Below are 27,098 nucleotides of genomic sequence, written 5' to 3'. Positions count from 1 at the left end.
GCCCCTCTCGGGAGCTTTCTGTATTTAGAGGCTCTTTGTCAACACAGGCCAGTTATCATCTACGTCAAACATCTTTTATAAAATGTATCCACATTTCCCACATTTATGACATACAAAGTAAAAATAAATATAATGACTGCATTCCCATTTTGGCAGAATTAATCCTTTTCTAACATTCAATATAATGTTTTCCGAGTTGTTTCTGAGTATTATTGTTGTGTATCTCCAATTGTCAGCTCTTCTACCTGGGCTTCTTGATGTTCTACTCGTATGTGGTCCTGGTGAAAATGCCTGCTTGGCCTTCTTATCAAGAGTGGGTGGTCATCCTCTACATATTCACCTCTGCCATTGAGAAAATCCGAGAGGTATGTGCAACATACAAGTGTCAGGCACATATGTTTAGGCTCTATAATGTTTAAAAATAATGAGGGTAATGAAGATTTCATTTTTTTTGTAGTACTTTTAAATTCACCAAAGATTGCAAATTAACTTATCTCCTCCACATGTTGTTCCTTCTCTCTCTCCTCCTACTCCTTTTTCCCCCCCAGATGTTTATGTCTGAAGCAGGCAAAATAAGCCAGAAGGTAAAGGTGTGGTTCAGTGACTATTTCAATGTGTCGGACTTTCTGGCCATCGTTACCTTCTTTATCGGCTTTGGCTTGAGATTGGCTGGAGGTGAAGCCTTTGTCCCCGGGAGGACGGTGTATTGTCTCAATATCATCTTCTGGTACGTGCGACTCCTGGATATACTGGCTGTCAACCAGCAAGCTGGACCGTATGTCATGATGATCGCTAAAATGGTGAGTTCTTGTGAGAGTGAGAAGTCTCACCACTGCATAATGTAGAGCAAGCAGACCAGAATGTTTTTGTACACAGTGTTAAAGTTGTTTTACATTACTATTTACATTGTTATTTTTTCTAACCATGTTATTTCTGGTCTCAAAGATTCCATAAAACAGGAATATATTTTTTTTTTTTACGCATATACTACTTTGTGGATGCGAGTGACACTGTAATAAGCCAAGAACACTTCACAATGCCATGACAGTATAACAGACAACTTTAAATTATATGCAATTGTTTAGTAGCTTTTTAAGTTATTCTGTAGCCTGAACATATTATGAGAAAGTTGTTGCTATGTTTTTTTGCATTTACATTGTGCATTCTTTCATTAATATTTGTTTTAGTAATTTCAAACATTCATATTGAAACAGCATTAATCCTCTGCATGCTGTGACCAGGTATCGTTACCTACTGTGTTATCCTGAGCAGCCCCATCAGTTTTAGAATAGACTTTTGACCCGTCCTGCTATTATTTTGTGTATTTATTGTGCTCCATGTCGTAGTTTTCACAAAGTATTTATATAACCTCTGAGTGGGAAGCTTACCTTCAACAGATATTGGATGAAATATATATTAAGATTATGTGAAAAATGGGTTGTTTAATTTTGTTAAGGGAGTAGTTTGACAATTTATGTATGCATTCTTGCTTTCTTGCAGAGTTGCACTAAATATGAAGCTAGAATAAGCAGACAATTAGCTTAGCTTAGCATAATGACAGGAAGCGGGGGGAAACTGCTATCGTGGGTCTGTCCAAAGCTTATTAAATCTGCTTACCAGCACCTCTTAATTTAACCAAGTAACAAGTTATATCTTGTTTCTTTAATGCACACACAAACAATAGTTTGAGTTTTTTGAAAGATACAAGTAGGTTGTTTCATTGTTCGAGTAATTTACTTCCTGAAGTCTAATTAATGAACATGGTAAGTGTGTTTTTAACCTTTGGACAGAGCCAGGTAAGCCAATTCAACTGTTCTCAGTCTTTATGCTAATCTAAACTGAGCAGCTGCTGGCTGTACTTTTTTCTGCAGAGATGTTAAAGTGGTATTGTTCTCCTCATCCAGTTCACAGCATGAAAGCAAATAAGTGTATTTCCTTAAATATCAAACTCTTCCTGTAAGTCAATCTAGATTTAATCAGAACACAATCACGTTTCCATCATGTATACCTTCATAGCTGTTAGGTAGTCGTAAACCCTTTAACATTACTGTGTCTGCCCTGGGGATTTCAATACAGACATTATACCTTTTTTTTTTTTTTTTTTTTTACCCAGCAGCTACAATAATACTTGTTTTGAAAGAGGCAAATCCAAGCCAAACATGGCCTCTTTCTTTTTTTTCTTTAACAAGCTGCTGTATTAAAAGTTAAGGGACTTTTTTTTCAGTTTTAAAAGCAATAAAATAGGTCTGATTTTGTATTCCCAAGATAGACATTTTTTTGCACCTAAGAAACTCACTTGATGTCTTTAATTAGTCTTATCATTTAAAGTTGTGATAATGCCTTCAGTCTTGAGTTTCATCCGGTATGTTTGACATCTCTTTCAGGTGGCCAACATGTTCTATATTGTGGTAATAATGGCTATAGTCCTTCTGAGCTATGGCGTACCCAGGAAAGCCATTCTGTACCCACACGAGGAGCCCAGCTGGACTCTGGCTAAAGATGTGGTCTTTCAGCCATACTGGATGATGTACGGGGAAGTGTATGCTTATGAAATCGATGGTAAGGACGATGAGGATGGTAGGGGAGATTACGAGGGTAAGAACAGTTTTATTCAAAGCTTCTCACCACGGCATGAAGGCTGATTGTCACTTAAAACAAGCACTGTAAGAAAATCAAACCCACGATGCCCTAATCATTGCCTTCCCCTCACAACGTCTTTCACACAACATGGTTCACATGTAGAAGCAGCCAACGCAGGTATCCTTTGTGGGGGCAGGGCTTTTTGTTTCACCACAGCATTGACTGCCTCGACTCAGCTAAAACGGTCTGGCTAACAGGCTACGATTTAGTGATCATCACTTAAGTCGGGCGTATTTGACGCTTCGGTGGAACAAAACACCCGGCTGCGCTCCACAACCTGAGTTGGAATCCCGAGGTTTCACAGACCGTTGAAATTGATCACATGGTTCATCCCTGTTACAGTGACCTGGAAGTGGTAAATAGTCTGATATCAATTACAAAGTCTAAGTTCTTTTTGATTAAACATTCAAAATATTCCTCTGAACAAATCTTTGTTACAGTGCATTTTTCTCAAGTGCAAGCAGCTTATTTCTAGTACCTGTTAGTGTTGGAGTAAATATTTGTGTCATCCTTTTTGGGATTTACATTGTTACAGCTAATATAACAATTAATGCATCGGCATATCCACAGTTTAAACATTGAAATAAATATACAAATATAAACAGGATTTTATGTTTAAAGAAATAGCATTTCAAGGAAATTTCAAGTGACTATTGTCCTGTTTTGTTTTAGTATGTATTCATGCGTGGTATGGTTACATTTTAACCCACACAGGAAGGATAGTAAGTTACAGATTGTGAAAATAAACATGACTTGGATTATGATGTCTTTAGCATATTTGTGGGATTGGTACGTGCGTGCATACTTGCGGGTGTGTGCATGTTCTTAAAGTTTCCTCCTCTTCACAGTGTGTGCCAATAACACTGAACAATCAGTGAAGTCCCTGTGTGCGGCAGGAGTGTGGCTGACTCCTCTCCTTCAAGCAGTCTACCTCTTTGTACAGTATATACTAATGGTCAACCTCCTCATCGCCTTCTTCAAGTAAGTGCACAACATTTCAGTGCTAAATCCAGAAAAATGTGGGTTCTCATTAGCTTTGGGTTATGTGTTGAATCTTCAAGTATTGCTGGTATTCTCCCCGACATCATCATCCCCAGTGTAATTTCTGTTCTCTCTTTTTTCCAGCAATGTGTATCTGCAAGTTAAGTCCATTTCTAATCTGGTGTGGAAGTACCAGCGCTACCACTTCATTATGGCCTACCATGAGAAGCCTGTCCTCCCACCCCCTTTCATCCTCCTCTGCCATATCTACTCCCTCTTCTGTACATGTAGAAAGAGGAAGAAGGAGCATACCTACGGACCAAGTACGACCACACAACTGTCATTTTCTGGCAGAAACATGATGTCTCCTAACATTTACTACGATTACTAAAAACCTGCCATTCATATGTATTTTTTAGGAACAAACATCTGGGATTAAAATGATTTATGTGTACAAAACAAAACTATTGAACAAAGTGTTGCTTAACTGGACATCTGTAACAGTACCGCATGTCTGCCTTCTTTCTTTCTTTCTTTTAGAGCTGTTTCTCACAGAGGAAGACCAAAAGAAGCTTCATGATTTTGAGGAGCAATGTGTGGAGACGTACTTTCATGAAAAGGATGATCAGTTTCACTCTGGGAGTGAGGAGCGTATACGTCTTACCTCAGAAAGGTGGGGCTGTTTCTGGCCTTCTTAAAGGTGCACTGTGGAGTTTTATTGTAAATATACAACAGTTTGTTTAAAGTCAGCGTTACTCGCCAAAATGCACATAACAAACTTCTCCATAGTGCTTCTAGAGGTAAAAAACTCCACAGTCAAATGAGTAACATAGCCTACTGAATATATAGTTATTCTGAAAGGAAAACATTTCCTCAAAGGATTAAAAATTAGAAACCCAGACCATTTCATAATGAGTCGGTGAACATTTCGTTTAACACACAAGCTGAGCTGTGGGTAACTGAGTCTACTGTTTGTCATCTCCAGGGTTGAGACCATGTGTTTGCAGCTGAAGGAGGTTGGGAACAAGGTCAACTTTATAAAACGGTCTTTGCACACATTGGATTCCCAGATCGGCCACCTGCAGGACCTCTCAGCACTGACTGTGGACACCCTGAAGACCCTCACTGCTCAGAGGGCGTCGGAGGCCAGCAAGGTCCACAATCAGATCACGCGGGAGCTCAGCCTCTCTAAGAACTTGGTCCCCAGCAACGCCCCCGTGGCATCAGACACTGGCCCCCACTCCAAATCGTCCGCGATAGGAAAACGCAGTGTGGGGGCCTACTTCGGCTCCTCATTTCCCCAGGCTGGAGCCAACATTGCCGATTCTCTTTTTGGGATTGGTGTAGGGGGAGGGGCTGGTGCGGAAAGTATCCGGAGAGTCGGGCCCAGCCATGGAGCAGGACTGGGGCTGGACCCCAACCTCAACCCAGCGTTGAGTCCAGAGAGGAGGGGGTTATTTGGGCTGGGGCACTTTGCTGCAGAGGCCGGCTCCTCAGGCAGTGTCGGCTCCAGTGCCTTTGTCCAAAGTGCTGTGGCCATTTCCCCTCCGGAGCTGCGTCTCCGAGGCCACTCTCTCACCCAGAGTAAGCGGACCCGTCCACAAGAGCCGGCCCTGTTCGACTCCCCATCCAGCCTGCCCAATGTGCCCTCCCACGGGGCTCAGTTCCACATCAGCAGCACCCCTTCCCAGCCCAGTGGCTCCAGCCACCCAGAACTCGCCCTAGCTAGGCTTTACCAGCAGCCCCTCCAGCCAGACAGCACCACTGTAGAGTTTGGGGCGTTTGTGGGTAAGTACGAGACTGAGGTTGAATCTAGTGTTGATGAGGTAGAAGAGGAGGGTGAAAACTGTGTGTGTGTGTATCCTACTGTTGTCATTGTCTCTAAGACTTCGGGCTATGCTCGGCCTGCCTGCTTGCCTGCTTGCACTGCTAAGCCTAAGAACACAGGGGTAGTAGGAGGCGGGGGGAGGGAGAGGGAGGTGGGTGGGGGGTACGTGAACAAGGCATTCCTCGACGACGAAGGCAGATCAGACTCTCTGAGTGGACAGAGTACAGACACTGAAGCCCCTCTGGCTCCTGAAGCCGAGTCATCACTGAGAAGAAGCAGCCTGCCAGGTGGTGCTGATGCCCCTGCTGTGGCACCCCGGAGACCCCACCGACGAAGGAGCAGGGAAGGGAATGGGTCGGGACCTCCTGTCCCTCCAGAGTCCTGCTATGAGGATCAAAGTGGGTCAGAAATCCCGCTTGACAGGAGGAACACGGCAAGAGAGACAACGAGAGGTTTGAGATTCAGTCTTAGATTAGGTTGAGGACTACGTCTGCCGGGCCTCTCCATCTCCAGATCAGGGTCCCAGTAGACCTTAAGCTGGTGGCTTTTCTTCTCCTTTCCCTGCTCTGTCTGGACGTCTTGTCTGTCTTGTTAACTTTCTGCTTCTGGGTGGTTCTGAGGTCTTCGCATGGTTGAATGATTGGTTGACTGGTTGAGGTTTTCAAAGTTCTCTATGATTTTATGGATTTGTTTGGCAGGTGGAGGTGAGGAGTTTGTCATAAGAATCAAATGTTTGAACTGTGATTATTTGACGTTTGTGGCGATGATCACCGCATTTTTGTGTTCGTTTGTCTTGTTTTGAATGCATGTAGTAAAGTGATTGTTTTGGAGGAATATATTTACATGAGCCAAACATTAATTACTAGGAAAAATAAAAGTATTGTATTTTATAATATTACGGGCTAACGGGACAGTTTAAATGGGCCACTGACAATATTTTTTCTGGTTTTAGGGCATAAAGAGAGTTTGGACCTCCAGCACTCCACACCCAAAGAGACCTCCACCTCCAGCAGACAGCAAAGCCCGGTCCTACAGACCAGATTGCAGGTATGTGTTTGTGTATAAATATACAAATCGTTTTATGATTATTCATGGACTGTATATCATTTTTTTTTTTTATCTCTTTCTGTGTCTCTGTCTTCCACAGGCTCAGACTGAAGGTCACGGTCATATCAGAGCAGTCAACTCCTACGCTGGCTTCACAGAGTTTGATAGAAACCCTGCTCTCCTCCATCCTGACTGCAGTAATCTCACACAAATAATGTTAACAAAATATCTGCTAAGGAGGACATTTTTGAATATATGCGATCATTTTCTGCAGCCCAGAATCCAATAATCTGATGATTCTTAAATTGTAAGTGGCCCTACGGTTGTTGATTGTTCATTGTGTTTTGTTAGCTCTGACCAAGAAGGACAGGAGCAGAGTGTCAGCTGAAGACATCCTCATCCACGAGGACCCCCGGACTGCAGTACTGGTAAGAAATGTGTCTATGTATGTACTGTCATGAGTACAAAGTAAATAAATAAAAAAAATACAACAACACTTTTAGTTTAACTCTTGTTAACTTAATTAATGCTGGTTTCTCTCGCTGTTAACGACTCTTCGTTTCTCCAGCAGGAAAGAGTTCAGGTCAAATCAGCCCAAGCCAGCAGCCTGTAAGTGTCCTCCCAAAAGCCAAAAGATGTATACACATACACACAACAACACATACACACATGTACTTCTAGACCTGTGAGGAGGATCCTTATTAACATAACATGTTCCCAGCTCCTGAACCCTAACCATAAACATACAACTAAATGCCTAACCCCACCCCTTACTCGATATTTAGAGGAGTTAAAGTTATTTGACTTGTGGCTGTGTACCATGAGCTGAACCCTTGTGCTGTAGACCCCCTCTCGTTAAACCTAACCTAAACCTAATTCTAACCAAGTCTGAACACTCAAATAGGCCTTTGAAGTTCAGTCTGAAGGTGGAGACCCTTTAAAATGTCCTCAGTTTCCAAAATATCCTCATTCTCTAGGTCTAACTCTCCAATTGGTTCTCACAAAGATAGACGTGCAAGTAGGCTACGCACACACCTCTAAAATGTTTAGTGACATATATAAAAGTCAGACCAGTTAGTGTCTGATTTAAGTAGATTTTTGATGCATATTTCTCTCTACTTATTTAAAAACCAGCACTCAGTGATAAACACTTAATTCCCACCACCCTATGTAAATGCATTACACAAGCTCTTGTGCAGATTCAAGAACTAGACTGATATGCGTGTAATCTGTTTTGTTAAACTAATGTCTTTCTGTTGTCTTTCTTGCTCTCTTTCAGGCGAGCCCCTGGGGAAGATGCACCAAATGGTAACAACTGTTGTTTCACTGTAGTTCCTCCATCTTGCTTGGTTTTAGTTTGGTTTAGACTCGTTCTGTCTGGAACAGCTGGTCCAGCAGCATTTATATAGGCTCTGTTATCAAAGGGACATTCGACCTTCTCCCTATTTTGGCATCCAATGCATGTTTATGCGAGATAAAAATCCATACTGTAACATCATCACCTCTGGCTTTAGCAACAGAAAGGAGGATTTATCATTTACTTCCTGGACATTATAGAATTTGTATGAGGTTTATTCCAGACCAGGAAAGGATCATAGCAGCTAATAAAATATTTGAGGTAGGGGGGGAATATCCAAACTATTCCAAAAATATTTAGACTTCTACATTTGCATATATTGCATTAGTTTGTATTTCAGTTGAGATAAAAAAAAACCTGCCTGTTTTGCAAGTAAGTTTGGATCTTTGTTTATGGAAAAACCTAGAAAAGGGAGTGAACTCTGCTGTACAATACTGCATGTATGTCTACTCATATTTCTGGATGAAAGCGTCACTGTGCTTTTCTTCTTCTTCTGTGGTTACAGCCGCAGTTTCTCTCTACACGCCTCGACACTCCCTACTCGGAGCCAGAAAGGACTGTGAGTAACCCACACTGACTGAACAAACAGCACAACGAACTCAGAGCCACATAGCGGGGTTTAACAGTTTAAATGTTTAGTCCATTAATCGATTAGTTGATCAAGAGATGATTAAGCGGCGACTGTTTTGATAGTCAAAGTGCTGAAACATTCTCTAGATCCAGCTTCTCCCATGTGGCCATTTTTCTGCTTTTCTCCAAAAAAAATGTATTACAAATTGAATATCTTTGGCTTTTTGGATTGGACTGACAAAACAAGACATCTTGGGCTCCGAGAAATTGTGATGGGCATGGGGTTTGTCACTATTTCTTGTCACTTAGTGAACTTGGTATTTAATCATGTAATTTAGAAATAATCTGAATAAAAATATTCACTAGTTACAGTTTCACTCCCAATATTTCTCAATAAGATATATTGCTTTTTTTCCTTTTCTTTTTTTGCAAACTGATGATAATAAGACGGTTCTGGTTTAAATGATATCTGCAGTGATAACTATGGTCTGTTTTAACTTTAGTGTTGTACTTTTATAATTTATGAGAATAAAAGGAATATCCAAGAAGTTAAAATACATGTAAATACAAATATTAATTTATTTTTTTACCTAGCAACAGAAATGACTTGCAGGGAGGAAGTAAAACTGTCAAGTTTGATCTTTTGTTGTGAGGTCATACAGAGACATCTACTGGTGGATGCTGGAACAGCTCAGGGTGTTTTTGTTGCATTAATGTGCCCTAATGTTGTCCAGTGGTTATCATTGGCAAGTTTATTAAATTGATAAATTATCTAAAAAGATTTACTGTTCTTTTCTTTTCCTCCACAGCTATTGGCTCACCTTTCAAGCCCATGGAAAGCTACCAGTACTCAGGTGAGAAAGCGAGAATAATTTGTATGTGTTTTTTATGTAATTTGTTTCACTGAGTTTATTAATAATTCTACAAAGTTTTATCTGCAGTTGTTTCAACCTGTTTGTGTATTTACGTGTGCTTGCATACTTTTCCTCCTGTAGCTGTGGAGCGCAACAACTTGATGAGGCTGTCTCAGAGCATCCCCTTCACCCCTGTGCCCCCTAGAGGTAAGTCTGGATCACAGCGCATTCCCAGACATGTCGGCTCAGGTGAAAACACTGCGGATCATTCTGAGAAAAGACAGCAGACAGTTGGAGAATGAGGAAGTTAGGAGGGAGATAAGAGATGTGTTTTCTACATTGTTGTTGCCCCCTCACACCTGCAGCTGCTTGTTTCACAGTCATGAACAAGTTGTTGATGAGCAAAGTATATATGTTCTATCTTGTATGTATGTGTGTTGTATTTTTTTGTATGAATATTTTAGCTTCACAATTTAGGAGGTGGAGCTCTGCACTCTACTAGATGCACTCTTCTAGTTAGAATACGATTTAGCTCTCACCAACTATCCCAAAGCAGCCGGAGTGAATTCACTGCAGTTTTTTGTTTTTTTTAAACGCATTAATGGCTTAAAATATGCTAATGGTAAAAAAAGATCAGATTCTGGTCTTAACCCAATTCAGACTAAATATGTAATTACTGTGTTTTGGCTGTGTAGGTCAGTACAGACGATGTGCAAAAACACAGAAATAACTGACCAAAGTAAATATAGTGACAACTCACTTCTTAAAGAGGGTTTTTCATCAGCTGATATACAACAGCTTATATGCTGATATAAGCTTCTGAGGAACTGCAGCTGTTTTGAATCACCTACCCAAAGAAAACCATCTGTGTACCAGTTTCTCGCTGAACAGGAAGTAAAGACTTTGCTTGTTCACTGGAACAGAACTCTTGTTGGGCAATTTTTTTGTATGTCATCTCCCTCACTCTCAATATTTCCTGTCTGATTCTCTGTTGTACTCGATGCTAAAATGCCCAAATGATAATCAAAAGAAAAAGGACTGAAGATAAACGAATACCTGGCATGGTAAAATAAATCCCTGAATAAAGAGTTAATGGGACAAATCGCTACTAAAACACTAAACACCAATTGAATAGTAGAGCTACTGTATATGTATAATATGGTCATTAGAGTGTTTGTCTGCTGCACACGTAACATGTCAGCCAGAAACCCTTTAGAAACAGATGGTACATCAATTCTGTCTTGCTATAGCACAAGAGTTTTAAGTGTGTACAAAACTTCCAAATGTTTTCTCATCACCATTATGCATAATGTCCGTGCGACCGTCCTCGAGGAAAGTATTACTGAGGCTTTTCTCACCTTCTGCTCTGTGTTTCCTCAGGCGAGCCGGTGACTGTGTACCGTCTGGAGGAGAGCTCCCCCAACACCATCAACAACAGCATGTCTTCCTGGGCCCAGCGGGGCCTCTGTGCCAAAATAGAGTTTCTCAGCAAGGAGGAGATGGGAGGAGGCCTCCGACGGGCCCTGAAGGTGCTCTGCACATGGTCAGAGTACGACATCCTGAAACCAGGACATCTGTATATTGTCAAATCCTTCCTTCCTGAGGTGGTCCAGACCTGGCAGAGCATCTACAAGGAGGACACTGTGCTGCACCTTTGTCTCAGGGTAGGGAGCACAGACACACACACTAAAGACCCTCATATATTCACATATTACCTGTGCTGTCGGGCTGGGCTTCAAAGACCCATCTGATATTTAAAAAGTAGAATTTAGTTTGTTTTAATGTGGCACTTTTTGAAAGCATATTGTGTCAAACATTCAGGCTCTGCCTCGTTTAGATGACAAGTTGTAATCTCAAAAAGCATAAAGGTTTTTGGCTAGAAAGACTGGCTGTGACAAAAACATGTGTTTCTCTGCATCACTCCAGGAAATTCAACAACAACGAGCTGCTCAGAAGCTCACATTTGCCTTCAACCAAATCAGGCCGAAGACGATTCCCTATTCACCGAGGTAAGCACACATGCAAGAAGGGACGGCAGAACACAGACCCATAAAATCCCCCCAAATCTTAAAACGGCTTTAATTATATTTCTTTATACATATGCATTACTATAGATGTTATGAACAGCCAAGTCACAAATACGGCTTAGCTCATTGTTGTTTGGCACAGCTAGATTGGTATTTGCCTGTTTATATGAAGTGGATTGTACAACAGGTGTTTTACGCCCCAACATTAGACCTTTGTACACCCAACTAGGGGAAAACACCTCTGCTTTACAGCTGTTCTTTGATTCTCACAGTTTCCTGTCTTTATGCTAAACCAAGTGACAGCTAGTTTTATATTGAACAGACGGACAGTTTGTATTGATGTTTGTATTGATCAGCAAGAAAGCAAACAAGTGCATTTCCCAGAATGCCAAACTATTCCTTTAAAGGATCAAGACATTTGCTAACCTAAGACATTATCTGACCATGGTTTGTTTTCAAATCAATAATTCATACTTCCTTTTTCACAGTTCTAAATGCATTATAGGTTAAGACTCTTACGATGCAATACATTTTTTTAAAGATAGAATTCTTTCTTCACTGTTAACGCCTAAATATTTCGTTAACAATCAAGCCTTTTGGGAGGAAATGAAACCTGAGTCCTCCTTGTGTTCAGGTTTCTGGAGGTGTTTCTGCTCTACTGTCACTCTGCCGGACAGTGGTTTGCTATAGAGGAGTGCATTACTGGGGAGTTCAGGAAGTTCAACAACAACAACGGAGATGAGATCGTCCCCACCAACCTCCTGGAGGAAACCATGCTGGCCTTCAGCCACTGGACCTACGAGTACACCCGCGGAGAGCTGCTGGTGCTCGACCTGCAGGGTAAACACTCTCAACACTTTCACCATATCACAGCACAGAATTTTTTAAAAAGCAGACAAGTTTGTTGTTTGTTTTTGAAGGGCTTTTGGCTACATGGATTAAACGTTGATCAGTTATAGATTTGTTAGTTCCTCTGTTCCCTGAATGTGTTCATGTCACAGATGTGTTTACATTAATGTCTCCACTGAATAGCTGTGCACTTATCAGAGTTAATATCATGATGATGAAGCTTGTGTGTTTGTTGTGTGTCTCTCTGTAGGGGTCGGGGAGATTCTGACAGATCCATCAGTTATTAAGAGCGGTGAGAAAGGGTAAGAGAGCTCTATCAATGTTTTGCATTATTATTATTTTTGATCTTATTTTGGATCAATATTGTAAAGCTGAAATAATGAATTTATTGTTATTAATTATTCAGACATTGCATAGTTTCAGCTTCACAATAAATGCTGATTTTTTTATTTATTTTATTGTCTTTTTTTAATGTAATCTTAAACTGAATTTCTTTGGATTTTTTATAATGTAGACCAAACAATCAATAGAGGAAGTGGCCTCCAGATCAATAACAATTTGTTAATAGCAGCATTACAATATTGAACACGATTTCAAAGTTCACAGCAGCTTCTTCTAGTAATTTTGCACTAAGTGATGTGAGTGTGACTCTTGCAGATCCTATGATATGATATTTGGACCTGCCAACCTGGGGGATGATGCCATTAGGAACTTCCGAGCAAAACACCACTGCAACTCCTGCTGTCGGAAACTCAAACTTCCTGGTGAGGGATTTTGACCAGCTGCTGTTCAGTGACCCAATCATAAACTAAAGTACATCACAAATGTGCTCAAAATCTGCAGCCTTCAAGACATCATTTGGGTAATTTAAAGATCCCCTCCATAGTGTTTTAAGACATAAAAATACTCAATATTCAACAAACTCCTTAAACGTTCTATAAATATGGAGGTATTGTTTGTTTTAAAAGTTTCACTGTAAAGCTCTTTCTCAGTCAATGTGCACTTGAGGTATCCACCTCACATTTGTGTTGTTTGTGTACTGGACTTAAATTGACTGCCAGAGAAGTTCAAAATCTTGCTCTTGAGTTTAGCAAAGAAACTTTCCTCCATCTCCTTTTCATCTCCTAAATTTCAAACGCAAATCTAAGATGATATAAATTCTAATCTGGTGCAACATGTTGACTTCTTTCCTTCTTCTTCCAGATCTGAAGCGGAACGATTACACACCAGATAAGGTGACGTTCCCACAGGATGACCCTCCCAACTCGGGGGGCGGAGTCAAAGAGTCCCGCCAATCAATGAGGTTGATGCTGTGATCGGTTTGAAGCGAGAGAGAAAGAGAGAGAGAGAGAGAGAGAGAGAGTGAATGATCACGAGGCGACACTGTTCTGAACAATTTTAGTCAAAGCCAAGGAGCAGAGAGGCGCACCCAATCAACTGGAAGAATCACACCCCTTGTTTCCATGGAAACCAGTGCATGCAGAATGTGTGTCATGTTTTTGTTGATTCCACCAAAATGCTGTGTCGAACACAATTCAACCATCTTAACCTTTTTGTTTTTTAGTACATAAATGAGGAAAAGAAGATTTAAACATATTTTGTACACGTTTATGAATATATATATATATATATATATATATATATATATATATATATATATATATCTATGAACAGGATATATCGAAAGGTACATTATCATTGCAGAGGGTTTATTATTTATTACAAAGTTTGAGAAGTTGCCTTGTTTTAACAAAAAAAAAAAAAAAAAGGAACAAATCTAAGTGCATTGTTCCTCTGTTACAGCAGCTTCAGAGAGGACAGCCTGCTGAGATTCAGTCACTGCAACATTGCAGTTTGTCACCAGATCATTTTTTATAAATGTGTAAAGACTTGTATCACAACCTTTTATCTCTTAGTTAATGAACAGATATACATGAATTTGAAAATCTTGTAAAATATGGGCAGATTGCAATGCAACTTTTACAGAACAATGTATGTAATTTTATTGTATTGAAAGTGTGTCCACCAAAATATTGCTGATAGTTTTTATTGTTACAAAGGTACTATTGCTATATCTTTGTCATCAACTATTGTATGAGCAAATTACAATCTAGTGTATCTTATAGATACTGTTATCTGGCATGAGCTGAACAGATTAAAATATTTTATTCAGGGGAACTGACAGACTTAAGGGTATTACTGTATACATTTTGTACTGGACATCATTTTAAACAAATAAAAATGTAAAAAAAAAAAAGCTTTAGCAACATCGCTCAAGTCTTAAAAGAATGACTGTTTCAATACATGGACAATTTAATCTGATGGATATTTAGTAGTGGGCTATGAAGAAGAAACAACAGATGCTTATATCTGAAAGATTTTATTCCAAAGTGTTGATGGTTAATTTAATTAGAGCTGAAACGATAAATATTTCTGGTTATTTTGAAACCCTAATGCCAAATGTAACTAGGGCCCAATTTTGAGGATTTAATTCTGACTTCTCACTTATTTTGGATTTGGGCAGTTGATCGAGATATACAAATCAATTTGATTATGTAAATCATCGGGAAACATGTTCTTTTCTTTTTCACAAGCGTGGCTTTTACTATTAAGTTGATTTTAATTCAAGATGTTGCCATCATATTGAGCCCATCATCACTAGAGCAGTGCCCCTGTTGGGGCTGGTAGATTCTTGACCCTCTGCCTGCAGAAGGAGACAATTAGTTCGCTGTTTGAACAGAGGCCTCCGATTCTTCAGTTGAACAGCAGCTGCTGATATTTGAATCCCACACAACAGCTCCTGTTCAGCTGAACCAAACTGATAGACAGCTCACCTGTGAGATAGTGACGGTGCAGCTGAGGACACTGTGCTGGTTATCTGTTGGCTTGAGTATTGCTTTTTGTACAGACACTTTTTAACCTTCAAGTTCACATTTTCCAAGAGTATCTTTATAAAACACAAACTTGTCCATGTGTACATTGCTTCTTTGTTACTTTAACAACTTTCTACAGTGTTTCCTTGCTGAGCTACAGCAGTGTGTGTGAATTTTGCACACACTAAAAAAAACCTTCAGTCACTTTTTGAAGCCTCATATTACCTCTGTTCAAACTTTGTTATTGCACAGAAATAATGGCGGATTTTGTCCTCCATCTGCAACCAGAAAATATTTAAAAGTAGCTTCCTACTGCATGAGAGAGAAGGACAGACACGTTAATTATAGAGAGCAGTACTGGTAGACACAGTGAGCAATACTGGTAAGCCAAGTATGATTCATAAACTGCACGGACTGGTTTTTCCTCCCATTGGGTGTGTGTGTGTGTACTCGTATAACTGCCCCAACCGTCCTGGCTGCATTTTATTCAGCTCATCCTCGCACTGAAGGTTTGTTCACAGCTCTACATCATCTCCAGGCTGAGATACAGATCAGCTAAAGAACCATGGCGACAATTTTAGTTGAATATTGGTAAGTTTATTTTATAATATTATATTTTGGCTGATAACTGTTGTAGTTAGGACAGACTTATTTGAGGATAGGGTGTAGTCCTGGTGCAATGGAATGCGCAATAGTCCATATAAGTAAGCGACTGTAGCACACAGCTTCATTTAACAGCTTAACTATTAAGTTACATTCCCGAAAAAGTACAAGTAGAAGTAGAAGTAGTAGTAGTTCAGGTAGATTTGTTAGTTCATGTTGGCTAGAAATATACCACAATTTTTGCATTTGTCTCTGGCTTTAAATTCTGCACAGTTTTGATTTTGACCCGTATGGAAATCCTTCATGGGATTGAAAACAAGGTTTGAATGTATTTCATTTTGTGTTCCAGTCAAGGATGAGGGTATGCATACCGCTATCGGCAACTAGCCGAAGACCTCAAGAAGATTCCTGGTGTAAAGCAGGTGACTGGAAAAGTCGGGAACCCAGGTAACATTAAGCTGCTTTATTTCTTTAAAGATGATAAAATGATAAGAATAAAGTAACCTCATGGCTAATGAACTAGTGGAAAAACTGTTGTTTCAGTTATATCTTGTTATGTGCCAAACATAAATAATAACGTAAATAATTAACTATATTATATTGATTTGACACTGATGCATTTTCATTCTTCACCCCCACAGGAAGCTTTGAGGTGTTTGTGAATGGTCAGCTGATCTACTCCAAGCTTAGTAAGGGATCGTTTCCTGATCCTGCTCAGGTTAGTGTGTTAGTGAAATAGATATCTACTATATTTATTTTAAAAAGTTACATCTTAATTACAGTATGGTATAAATAAATGAACTGCTGAAGTTTATTTGAAGGGACCAGTGGTTATTTGTTCATGAAAAAGCATATTTAGTGTGGCTTTTATATTTTGGTGCTCTTCAACAACATTTTCCTTAATTGATGATTAACTGTTCAAATAATAACTAAGGGTTAGCTTCATAATAGCATTTATCTCAAGTAACAAAACATTCGACATCTAGAAAACTTTAAGCAGTGAACCAATACTTTCCATCAGACCCGTAACACCAGTGACTAACTGGAAGTTGTCTCGGTTTGGGTTCCATGCCCACATACTTTAGAGAAACCTTACGTAATAACCAGCCACAACAGAGATGACTTGTATTGTTTTCACACTGTGAGACTGCATGTGAGTCGTCATGGCAAGATCTGTTCCTGGAGACACCCACAGTAGTCGGAGAGGCGATCTTGAGGTCTATAGTTTAGCCTCTGTTTCGGTTTATAGTTACCATTTATCAGGGGGAACACCAGGATCAAGACTCTTTGGTCACCTTTCTGGCTATTCATGAGATACCCATGAATAGAATATACATCAGAATTTGACTAGATCAAATTAAAATCAACTTTATTTTCATAAAACTCTTGTTTATTTTCAATATACAAGAGTTTGCAGCCATGCTATTTAAAGGTCCAGCTGAGGCTCATTTAGCTGTAAACCAAAAATATTGATGGTGCTTAGATGAAGACGACCAAAGTGATGGGGACCGTGAGTGTGTGCAGCAAATTTCATGGCAATTCATCCATCAGTTGTTAAGATATTTCAGTTTGGACTAGAGCTACATTGCTAGCATGGCTAAAAATAAGTCAACAGATGAGAAAACACTTAAAAAATATATGTTTTTTGTTTCATGTGACCAGGTGGTGGAGATGGTGAAGAAGATCATTGGCCCTGACTGAGGAAAAGGGCGTAAACATTAATGATCTCTAACCGTTAGAAGATGGGGGTCAAAACATCAGCTGTATTCACACTGCAAGAACAATGGTTTGTTTCTTTTTATGGTTCAGAACACATTCGCTCACAGCTGCTAATCTGAATACAAAAGGATTTTCAAGCATTCAAATATGTATTAAAACTTTTATTTTTTTTAAATGTAATTTTGAACCAAAATCAAAACCCTAAAGTATCACCGTCAGCCATGAGAAGATCAGACCGTATGTCTTCACTGTGAATACAGACACAGACGAGAAGATGAGAGCAACTCTGAGGAGCCGGGCACTGATCTGCACTTCTGTTTATGAATGTGCACACTAAAAGTAATGCAGTGTGCACACGATGAAAGTCCAGAAGCTTTTCAGCTGACTGGAGCCTGAGGAACTGCTCTCGCCACGTCCGTCTGGCATTTACTCATTAATAAATCATATCTACCACTGCATTACTCAGGAATCTAAATCAAGCCACATACACGTTTTAATATTCAGCTTTTCTCTGTTTGGATAATTCCAAATGCTTCAGATCCCCTAATTGGGCACACATTTAAAGGAATAATTTGGTGTTTCTGGAAATTTGCTTTATTCCCCAAGAGTTGGATTTTAAAGCTATCACTAGCAGCTTGTTAGCTTAGCTTAGCATAAATAATGGAAAAGGGAAAATCAGCTATCCTTGTTTGGTCCTATCAACAAAATCTGCCTCCTATCACATCTAATCTCATTATTTTCTAACATATCGGATATGTTTTACATTCATACTTCCCCTTATATGCTCTACTTAAAAAAAAATACATACATGGACTATCACCTGGAAGATGTTTTGTAATAAAGAGTACTGCCATCTCTGTTATTATTCTAGCATTTACCAGCTAAGATAAACATTAAATCAATGACAAATGTTACATATTCGATATTTAATTTGACTCGGAGCATATATTTGAACCTTTTTGAAAACGACTTACAGTATTGTAATGCTGCTGGCAGCTGATTTGTAATCAATTCCAACAAAATGTAATTTCCTGAAATGCAATAAAAAATAATCAAATAAAAATCAATGATGCTTTCATACTACTTATTTAACAGTGCCAATTTTAAATTGCTTTTGTGTGGTGATCAGTGCCGAATGATACGACCGTCGTCCACCTCAACAGAGACCAGCCAGACTTCCTGTCCACCTCAACAGAGACCAGCCAGACTTCCTGTCCACCTCACTTTTCCCTCTGTTTTCCCCAGATAAAATCATATAAATCATTTTAAAGCATATATAAATATGGGATGGAAATGCATACGTAGCTTCCTGTTTTAACTATTTCATAATCAGTAATCTGGATTTTATATTTTATATACTCAATAAAGGTTTTTAAATGTGAATCTGCAAAGTAAGTAGTAACTATAGGTGTCAAAATAAAAGAAATTGAGTAAAAAGTATCTAATTTGCCTCTGAAATGTGGTAATAGAAAATGGAAGTTCAAAATCATTTCACTTTAGTATAGTACATGAATAAGTGTACTTGTTTACTTATCATCTGTGGAATCTTGATTATGCAATCTGAATGTTTCATGTGTTTTGTTTTTTTCTTACTACCAGGCTTCCTTTATCATATCTCCTCTTTCCTGTGTGAGGACATTGAGCAGTAATGTCTGATATGTGCACCAGCTGTCTTTTGTTGTGTTGGTTGGCACCGAGGTCACAGAGTTTAATATGTTCCTCATCACTCTTATGGGGTCATCCCCCGGCCTGTCTGTAGCCCGAAGCTTATTGGTTCATACTGAAAACATACATCTTTAGAAACGGGTCAGGGATTTATAGTTTAATTAATATTTTTTTGTAAAAAGAAAAAAAGGCTAACCAATTTTGTCAGCTGAGCAATGTAGTTTTTAACCAATGTTACTCAGAGAGGTACAAATGGGGTGTTTGTTGGGGACTATTTTCAGCTAATGAGTTGAAAGGATGAGTTTATGGAATGAAACAATAAAAAGCACATAATATTGTGGCTCTACACCTTGGCTTTTTAAACCCTCCAGATTAAGTTTTAAATCAGTTACAGAGGACTGCTCTCCGTGTAATCTCTGCACCGTATAATCCATATAATAAACAGATAGCGATAATAATAACAGGAGATTTGTCTGCTGTTTGCGACTCTCTATTTGGGTTTCACTGGTAGAGTAAAATCTATCAACAGGAAACATAGATCCCCACATCAGAAGTTGTTGTGGTTCTCTTTCTTGCAAACAATGTGACTGTGTGTTGTGATCGTAATGGAGACAATACTTGCCGTGGAAGAGTGAGTGTGTGTGTGAGAGAGCGTCTAATAGGGTAAATGATCAGTTTCAGGGCTCCAAGTGAATGAAAAGAGTGACACATGGGCTCTTTGTCTATGTTTGAGAAGTCAGAGAGATGCCGGCACAATGACCTCATTTAGTGTCATGGCGGGCGCGCGCACACACACACACACACACAAACTGTCACACACTTGTCTATAACAAATGAAGCATATCTCTTCTGTTAGTTAAACATATCTTGTATCTCTGTTTTTTTCCAGTCTGTATAAACACCGGGATACAAAACTTTCAATTAGTTTCAGGCTAGTCTATAAGTGAAACTTCACTTTCTCATTATTCTTCTATACTAGAAATCAATTTATAATTCATAGAAGATTATGTTGATACTTTAAATGTTACTATGTGCTAAACTGTGTCCCTGGTACATTTAAATATATCCTAACAGAATTACATCATGTTACCAAGGTAACAGACATGTTTTAAATGATCTCTTTGTTTATTGATATTTACAGTAAACTTAATATTTTGTCAATTTGGGGTTTTAATGTTCGATCTACATCCAGGCAATGAGTGAAAGCTGATTGATTCTGGTAAAATAACTGTTTTAGAGGTAACCAATCCTTGTTTGGTGGCTCTTATGTTCTTAAACATTATTTAGCATTGAAAGAAGTGTTTGAATACTTTTTACTTAAGTTAAAAAAAGAATACCCCAGTGTTAAAACCTGCAATATTTTGAAGCTATTGTAAGTAGAAGTATCAGGTACATATACATATATTGGCAATCCAGTGTAGATCATGTAACTCAAATTATTTAAGTTAAGTATGCAAACAAACGCACTATGCACAAAATTGTAAAAGTAGCTCAATGCGCAAGTTTCTGATGTAGAGGTCACTGTGGCCTGTTGACAAAATATAAGTTCCCAGCACAGCTTAATCATCTAAACTAACTCAAAAGGTCAGGACTTGCACTCCTATGATTCATTATTTTTAAGTTTCCCATAAATCAGCTAGTTGGGAGTACATTTTTTCCTTGGAATGCATTGCTCATGTGGCACTTTGCGTAACATGAGCACCGTTATGGTCAGAGGAGCACAGAGGCAGACAGCAGAACATATCTTATTTATGACAATATGTCTGCATATGAAAGGAGGGCAGATCCTTTTCTATTCATATTCCTCTATGCAGACATTTAAGGAAAAACAATGTTGTTAAAAAGGGGACATCACCACACTGGTTCACACTGAAGAAAGAGAACTCCACCGCACTCGATCACAAAGACCCACAAACTCAGTAATTTTTTTTAATTTTTTTTATTATAAAAACAGTGACAAATAAATAGACCAAAACAATGTAAAAATATAATGTTTAAGGGATTTGTGAAGGAGAAATGCCATAGCAACAGCTGGTTCGAATAGCAATATGTTTGAAGTCGGATTGGTCCCTGTTTTGTTAGATTGATATGAGAAACATTTCACAACATACGATAGCACCGTTGTGTTGCCTCGAGTGCTGATTCAGCCGTTGACCAATGTAAATCAGGTGTTTCACATGAACGCAGGACATATTGAAAACAATGAAATAACTGAATTAGCTGTGGAACAGTTAGAAGAAAAAAAAAAGAAAGGGCCACTGCTTACAGTTTCATTTCATATAAATATAATATATTAATTTATACATTGTACACTAGAATGGCTCTATATCACATACACAACTCAAGGTAAACACATGAATAAAAAGGCAGCAGACAATTTCAAAATCAAAAGCTGTGGAAAAAATTGAAATGAAGTCTTTTAGCTGCACAGTTGAAAATACAAAGAGAGCAAGACTATTCTGTCCACAAACCTGTGCTTTTTTAATTAAACTGTCTGATATGCTCACGTCACTTACTCCAACATTTCTGAAGGCATTGAGATCATTTTTTACAATCTTAAGGAGTGAGTGACTAAATGCCAGTATTAATATGTGTGTGTGTGTGTGTGTGTGTGTGTGTGTGTGTGTGTGTGTGTGTGTGTGTGTGTGTTCGGGGGGGGGGTCTGAGTATGTGCAAACATTCAGTTGATGACTTGAGAAACAACCCTGAATTCACTACAGATTAAGCCTGTTTTTGCAGCATCGATGTTAGAAATAAAATGTCTACTTAATTGTGCCAAACATGAAATGAGAACATGGATGAAGGTTTGTTAAGGATGGAGAAGGCTAGCTAGCGCACCAGGAGGAAGGTGAGTCCAGCGAGGCCCACACCGGCAGCAGCAAACAGCGCTGTCTTCATGGACGAGTCCGGACTGACTTCTCTGGCACTGCGAGAGAACTTGCAGAACCCCTCCTACAAGAAAAACGAAAAAACAAACAAGTAATGGTGAGAAACTTCTTGTTTACTAGTAAGATATCTACCCGCTACTTTCAGTTTTTCCTGCATAAACTGTAGGTTTTTGGAAACCAAAATACAAAGTATTAGCTGTCAAGATGAGTTCTAACCCACAGTGGCTTGGCTGACAGCTGGTGGCAATTATACTATATTTGGGGTAAAATATGTCAGTGTCACTGACAGCCCCGTGTTTCTACGCTGACAAAAATTTGCACTTGGGGTGCAACTTTTCAAATATCCTAACAGCACAGCAGTTCTTCAAAGTAACAAAATAAATCTCAACCGGAGGTTATAGAAATATGTGCCAGTTGTCTAGCTGTTTATACAGAATTTTGTTAACTTGGTAAGACGAATAATGGACTCATTCTAGCTTCATCTGCTCCATTAGCAAGACAATAAAAACTAGGTTAGGTCAGATTCTGTTCAGCCCAACCACCAGCCGTGTGTTTTTGCTTCATGTTTTCAAACTGCAGCCACAGACCCGACCAGCCAGTGCACCTGCTCTCGGCTCCAGGTGTTTCTCTGCTTTGCAGCTGCTTGTTTTTCTGGTCGTACCACGCTAACTTTCAATATGGCTTCAATGCCAAACTCAATACACAGAAGCTTTGACTGTTACTACAAAGTCCATCTGGCTGAGCTGGTTACGTGTCTGTTGAAACCAGCTGCCAGCTGAAGAAAGGAGGGGTGTGTGTGTGTGTGTGTGTGTGTGTGTGTGTGTGTGTGTGTGTGTGTGTGTGTGTGTGTGTGTGTGTGTGTGTGTGGGAGGAGGCCAGGGCAAACCCATTCACAAGAGCAGACATTCAACTTTAGTTGTGTTCGGTTTGGTGAGGCTTCTGGGGCCATAGTCTACCCAGAGTCCATCATAACTATCCCTTGAAGTTTTTCCAGTTGGAAAAGCCACAACAAGAAGGTTTAAAATGGTCTTTGTTCTTTTTGATTTCCAGAGGCTAAAAAAGTATATTGTAAAATTTGGCCTGACAACCCAGCTTTTGTTTCACCAATACAAAACACTCTGATAATCTAAAGCCCAACACTGTTTGATCATGGCTCTGAATATGCACTGCTGCGGGTTGTTTTCTTGTACACTACATTCCTCACAATCTGGCCTTTTGCTACTCCACAATTCATATAATCATAGCAGCCACATGAGACGTTTGAGTGCTCGTCTAATCGGCAAACGGGGAAGTAAAAGAATTCGGCTTCTAAACTGAGCCAAGGCCAGTTTTTTTTTTTAAGACACGTTTACACATTGATCTGAATATAAACCCAAGCAGGAAGCAAACATGATCCTATCAAACTAGGTGATTTCCAACGACAAAAGTTTGAAATAAATCACTTTCACTTTTAAGATGTACTGTGATTTTTTTTTTTAAATTAACAGTTCTGTTTCGAACTGGCTAACTGCCTTAGATACAATCAAAATACCTCTCTTATCTACTATGTTTGTGTTGACTCAGCTCTGCCGTATCAGTTTAGAAGCAGACGTGTTGTTAAAACCTACCCATCCGCCATTCTCCAGCAGCCAGTCTTTCTTCTCCTCTCCCAGGTAATCAGCTATGGTCTCTGCGAGTCCCCTGCAGTTTCCGTGCTCCTGCACCAGCTCCTGCCCAGGGTCCAGCCCCAGCTTCATGCTCTTCTGCTCCAGCAGCTGTCTGGCCAGCACCCCGGTAAAGGTGAAAAGGGAAACAACCCTCCCCCAGTTCAAGTGTCCGTCTCCCACCAGCTCCTCTATCACTTTCCTGAGGCTGGCGCAGGGGTCCGGCCCGCACTGCCTCAGGAAGGTCTGAGCGAGGGAGTGGAAGCGGGCCTGGTGCTGTGCCTCCATGTCCTGGGCCAGGTGCCTCATGGCAGCGGCTGACTCGCTGGGAGGTGGAGGGGCTGGCCGTGGGCTTCTGCAGCACAGGTACAGGTAGTCCTCTGCCAGAGCCAAGGTCTCTTTCCACAGCCCGCATGACATTTTCTGATAAGGGAAAAAAAAAAAAGTTTCCTTAATTTTCATAAATTAAGGAACTCTACTGACATGCGAGTATCAAGTCATTCTACTGCTACTAAAAAAAACAAGATTTGTTGATGTGATGGCAACATGGAGTAACCAGTCCAGGGCTGCCACATGATCAATTTATCAATCAATTACTTAATTATTGGTTGTGAAACTGTGAAAATCATCAGCATCATTTTTAAAGCCCAAAGTGACATCTTCAGATTCTTTGTTGAACAAACAGTTTGAAAATCCTATATTCAATAAAAAAAAAATAAAAATAAAAACATTTTGTGAAACACAGAAGGCATGCATTTGGCATTTTTACTTTGAAAACGATGAGTTAATTATTAAAACTGTTTAATTCAACTGTATGACTAATTCAATAATCACCTGTTAAACAACTACTGGCTATGCTTAGTGCAATGGAAATACCAGTGACGTTATTCTTACATCACTACCATGGCAACCACTATCAGTTCTTTTTTTTTTTTTTTTTTTTTTTTTTAAATAAATAAAAAAATATAAAAATCGTCCACCACTAGCATCTGAACCCAGTCCCTAACAATATATATTCAGCCAGGTGTAAAAAATAAAATTGCTATCATATGTTAGGTTAGCTCGGCCGCTAGCAGCCCCGGTGGCCGCGGCGGGCTGAGCGGCAGAGACGCCGCCAGTGCGGACGTCAGCTCTCCGGTTACCGTGAGCCGGATGACGCTGGAGGCGAAACACAGCTTTAACGCAGAGTCAAGTTAATGCACCGTCAACACGATACGAACACCACCGTCATGTGAAGGATGCATGACGTGAATTGTCCGTGTGTTAAGGGCTCTAAAATGGTGAACCTCTGATCTGTCACCGGAGCAATGGAGGACACAAAGAACCACATCCACACAGGCGGACCGACGAGCTCTCGCAGCTACCGCCGACACATAGGCGCATTTAGACGCCTTTGTGTGTCATTAAACGAGCCCCTCGGTGGTGTATGTCCATAAGCACACGTGTTTAAGCAGGTGAAATTGACGTTTTGAGTGCGTAAAAGAGACAAAAGCTTACCCTCCCAGCGATATCAGACTGCTCTCTGCACACACGGACAGCGGAAGGAGAACCTTGTTACACTCACGGTTTCCTTCTACGGGGCTGCTGCACATTTATGTCTGACTCCGCCTCCGGTTTATGCGTCTGCCCACCGCAGAAAAACCCAAGAAAGTCCCGTATTTTGAATGAGGAAAATAATAGTGAGTTTCAGCCCTTCTCGGCTATAGTATGGCCTATTTTTCAAAAGTTTTGAAGCAACAAATATCATAATCCCTGAAAATGTATTGTTATCACATCATAATCAAAATTAGAATCAGCTTTATTGGACATGCTTACATGGAATTTGACTCTTGTTTCCTCCACTCACTATCGTATATACACAGAAATAGAAAATAAACAAAAAAAGAAATAAATCAGAGAAGAACAAATGTAAGGATAAACATTCAACTATTATGTATACATAAATATACCATATATATATACAGTACCAGTCAAAAGTTTGGCCACACCTTCTCCTTCAATGGTTTTTCTATATTTTTATTTTTATTTTTTTCTACATTGTAGATTAATATTGAAGACATCCAAACTATGAAGGAACACATATGGAATTATGTGGTAAACAAACAAATGCTCAACAATTATGTTTTATATTTTAGATTCTTCAAAGTAGTTGAATGAGAAGGTGTGTCCAAACTTTTGACTGGTACTGTATATATATAGTATATATATGAACATAAAACACAAAAGCAATGATCAAACAGTTTTGAAGTGTATTGTTGGCTGGTTTCTTTGTTTTGTTCAACCAAGTCAAGTGACGCAGTCCCAGCCTGAGAGGATGTATAACAACACTAATAGTTGACTGTCACACTTTCATGTAAATTCATTGATGTCATCTTCATTTGACTTATCTAAACTAAATATATATCTCAGTGTGGGCAGACAGGTTTAACATCTGCTTTGAAAAGGCCTCAGGACTTTTTAGTTTCATTCATCACCAAACAGTCTCACTCCTCTCGCTCTATTTGTGATATAACTATTTGTGAACTACACACACAGACCAGTTCTGTGATCTTTATGAGGAAGTGAAAAATGCTTTGAGTTGTAATCAAATTATAGTCAGTCAAAGCAAATGGTTCAGGTAGTGTAGTGCAGCTGGTGATATTTGTGGGTACTTCCTCTGCAAGGTAAAACCCCTCCGTCCTCTCCTCCATCACTGTCGTTTCTCTCCTTGTCTCTCACCAACCTCTCTTTTTACGTTGGTGTTTCCCTCTGGGTGTTTCCCTCATTGAATTCCAGAAAACCTTTAATCCAGGGGAAAAAAAATGAAAAGATAAAGCTATAACCTTGAAAAACGAGGGAAACAAATTTGATGATCTGAAACGGAATATTCTTTTTTTTCCCAGGAGGAAGGAAGAAACGGGGATGCTGCAGTTCTTATAGTGGAGCCTCATCACTCATCATGCAGTTATTGACAAGTCAGTTTTGTTTTGGTGCCTTTCACCTCAGTTTATTGATATGTTTTAGTGATGATTTTGAGAAGGATGACTGACCTTTGACCATTTGTTTAAAAAAATTAAAGACGTGTAAGATGTAGTGACCATCAGATCAATAATGTTTTGAGGACACACTTGGACAAACAGTCACGAAAGCACAGAGACAAACACTATAATCTCCCACTTAGGAAAACAAAATTACATCAAGTGCTCGGAAAAATTGAGTGTCATATTGTAAACCTATCACAATTGTGTTATAAATTAAAGTTCATGTAGACTTGATGTTCACAAGTCTACTCAAGTTCATTTTTAGAGTCTTCTAATCTTTATTTTTTGGATTTAATTGGACGCCTGATTCATCGTGGTATGCAGTGAATAACACATGCAAAATCAAAAGGACCATTTACAGTTTGAGAATATCTACCAAACACAGTCCAAAGGGGACAGTTAAAATAGATTTTTCTAATCATTAGCACACGCCAGAGATGTGCTGTTCTCTCAGTATATGTATTCTTAAATGATGCAAGTGATTCCCTGAAAAAAACAATACAAACAGGACTTCTCATAGGAAAGACAGTCAGG

At 39.4% G+C, this 27,098-nt stretch overlaps 2 protein-coding genes and 1 long non-coding RNA gene across 5 annotated transcripts in view; 2 read left to right on the top strand and 1 right to left on the bottom strand.

Annotated features, from left to right (window-relative positions):
- Positions 1-14,458, top strand: part of trpm7 (transient receptor potential cation channel, subfamily M, member 7) — a 37,084-nt gene extending 22,626 nt beyond the window's left edge. For 2 of the 3 annotated variants that reach the window (XM_054619564.1, XM_054619549.1), the window contains exons 20-40: positions 237-365; positions 549-800; positions 2,385-2,559; positions 3,489-3,621; positions 3,766-3,944; positions 4,162-4,294; positions 4,607-5,409; positions 6,402-6,496; positions 6,597-6,693; positions 6,848-6,924; positions 7,065-7,105; positions 7,776-7,804; positions 8,359-8,412; positions 9,233-9,277; positions 9,419-9,484; positions 10,658-10,941; positions 11,204-11,286; positions 11,939-12,144; positions 12,404-12,455; positions 12,811-12,917; positions 13,357-14,458. In XM_054619564.1, the coding sequence (XP_054475539.1) occupies positions 237-365; positions 549-800; positions 2,385-2,559; positions 3,489-3,621; positions 3,766-3,944; positions 4,162-4,294; positions 4,607-5,409; positions 6,402-6,496; positions 6,597-6,693; positions 6,848-6,924; positions 7,065-7,105; positions 7,776-7,804; positions 8,359-8,412; positions 9,233-9,277; positions 9,419-9,484; positions 10,658-10,941; positions 11,204-11,286; positions 11,939-12,144; positions 12,404-12,455; positions 12,811-12,917; positions 13,357-13,469 (3,153 nt within the window). In that variant the 3' untranslated portion in view covers positions 13,470-14,458. The remainder of the gene's footprint in view (positions 1-236; positions 366-548; positions 801-2,384; positions 2,560-3,488; positions 3,622-3,765; positions 3,945-4,161; positions 4,295-4,606; positions 5,410-6,401; positions 6,497-6,596; positions 6,694-6,847; positions 6,925-7,064; positions 7,106-7,775; positions 7,805-8,358; positions 8,413-9,232; positions 9,278-9,418; positions 9,485-10,657; positions 10,942-11,203; positions 11,287-11,938; positions 12,145-12,403; positions 12,456-12,810; positions 12,918-13,356) is intronic. The other variant, XM_054619557.1, reaches the window with a different exon arrangement.
- A 1,067-nt stretch (positions 14,459-15,525) lies between these two features.
- Positions 15,526-18,396, top strand: LOC129107510 (uncharacterized). Its single transcript, XR_008531879.1, has 4 exons — positions 15,526-15,617; positions 15,979-16,076; positions 16,271-16,347; positions 17,292-18,396. It is a non-coding gene; the product is annotated as an uncharacterized LOC129107510 (long non-coding RNA).
- Positions 18,397-20,947: 2,551 nt separating this feature from the next.
- bcl2l10 (BCL2 like 10) lies at positions 20,948-25,144 on the bottom strand. Its single transcript, XM_054616966.1, has 3 exons — positions 25,042-25,144; positions 23,509-23,967; positions 20,948-21,965 (listed from the first exon to the last, which is right to left on the bottom strand). The coding sequence occupies exons 2-3, from the start codon at positions 23,962-23,964 to the stop codon at positions 21,843-21,845; spliced, it is 579 nt and encodes a 192-aa protein (XP_054472941.1). The 5' UTR covers positions 23,965-23,967; positions 25,042-25,144; the 3' UTR covers positions 20,948-21,842.
- Between the last annotated feature and the right edge of the window lie 1,954 nt (positions 25,145-27,098).

Source organism: Anoplopoma fimbria, chromosome 2 (assembly GCF_027596085.1).
Source record: "Anoplopoma fimbria isolate UVic2021 breed Golden Eagle Sablefish chromosome 2, Afim_UVic_2022, whole genome shotgun sequence".
In the NCBI taxonomy this organism is placed as follows: Eukaryota; Metazoa; Chordata; class Actinopteri; order Perciformes; family Anoplopomatidae; genus Anoplopoma; species Anoplopoma fimbria.
The sequence above is the reverse complement of the archived record's forward strand: the minus strand, read 5'-3'. Positions and strand labels throughout refer to the sequence as shown.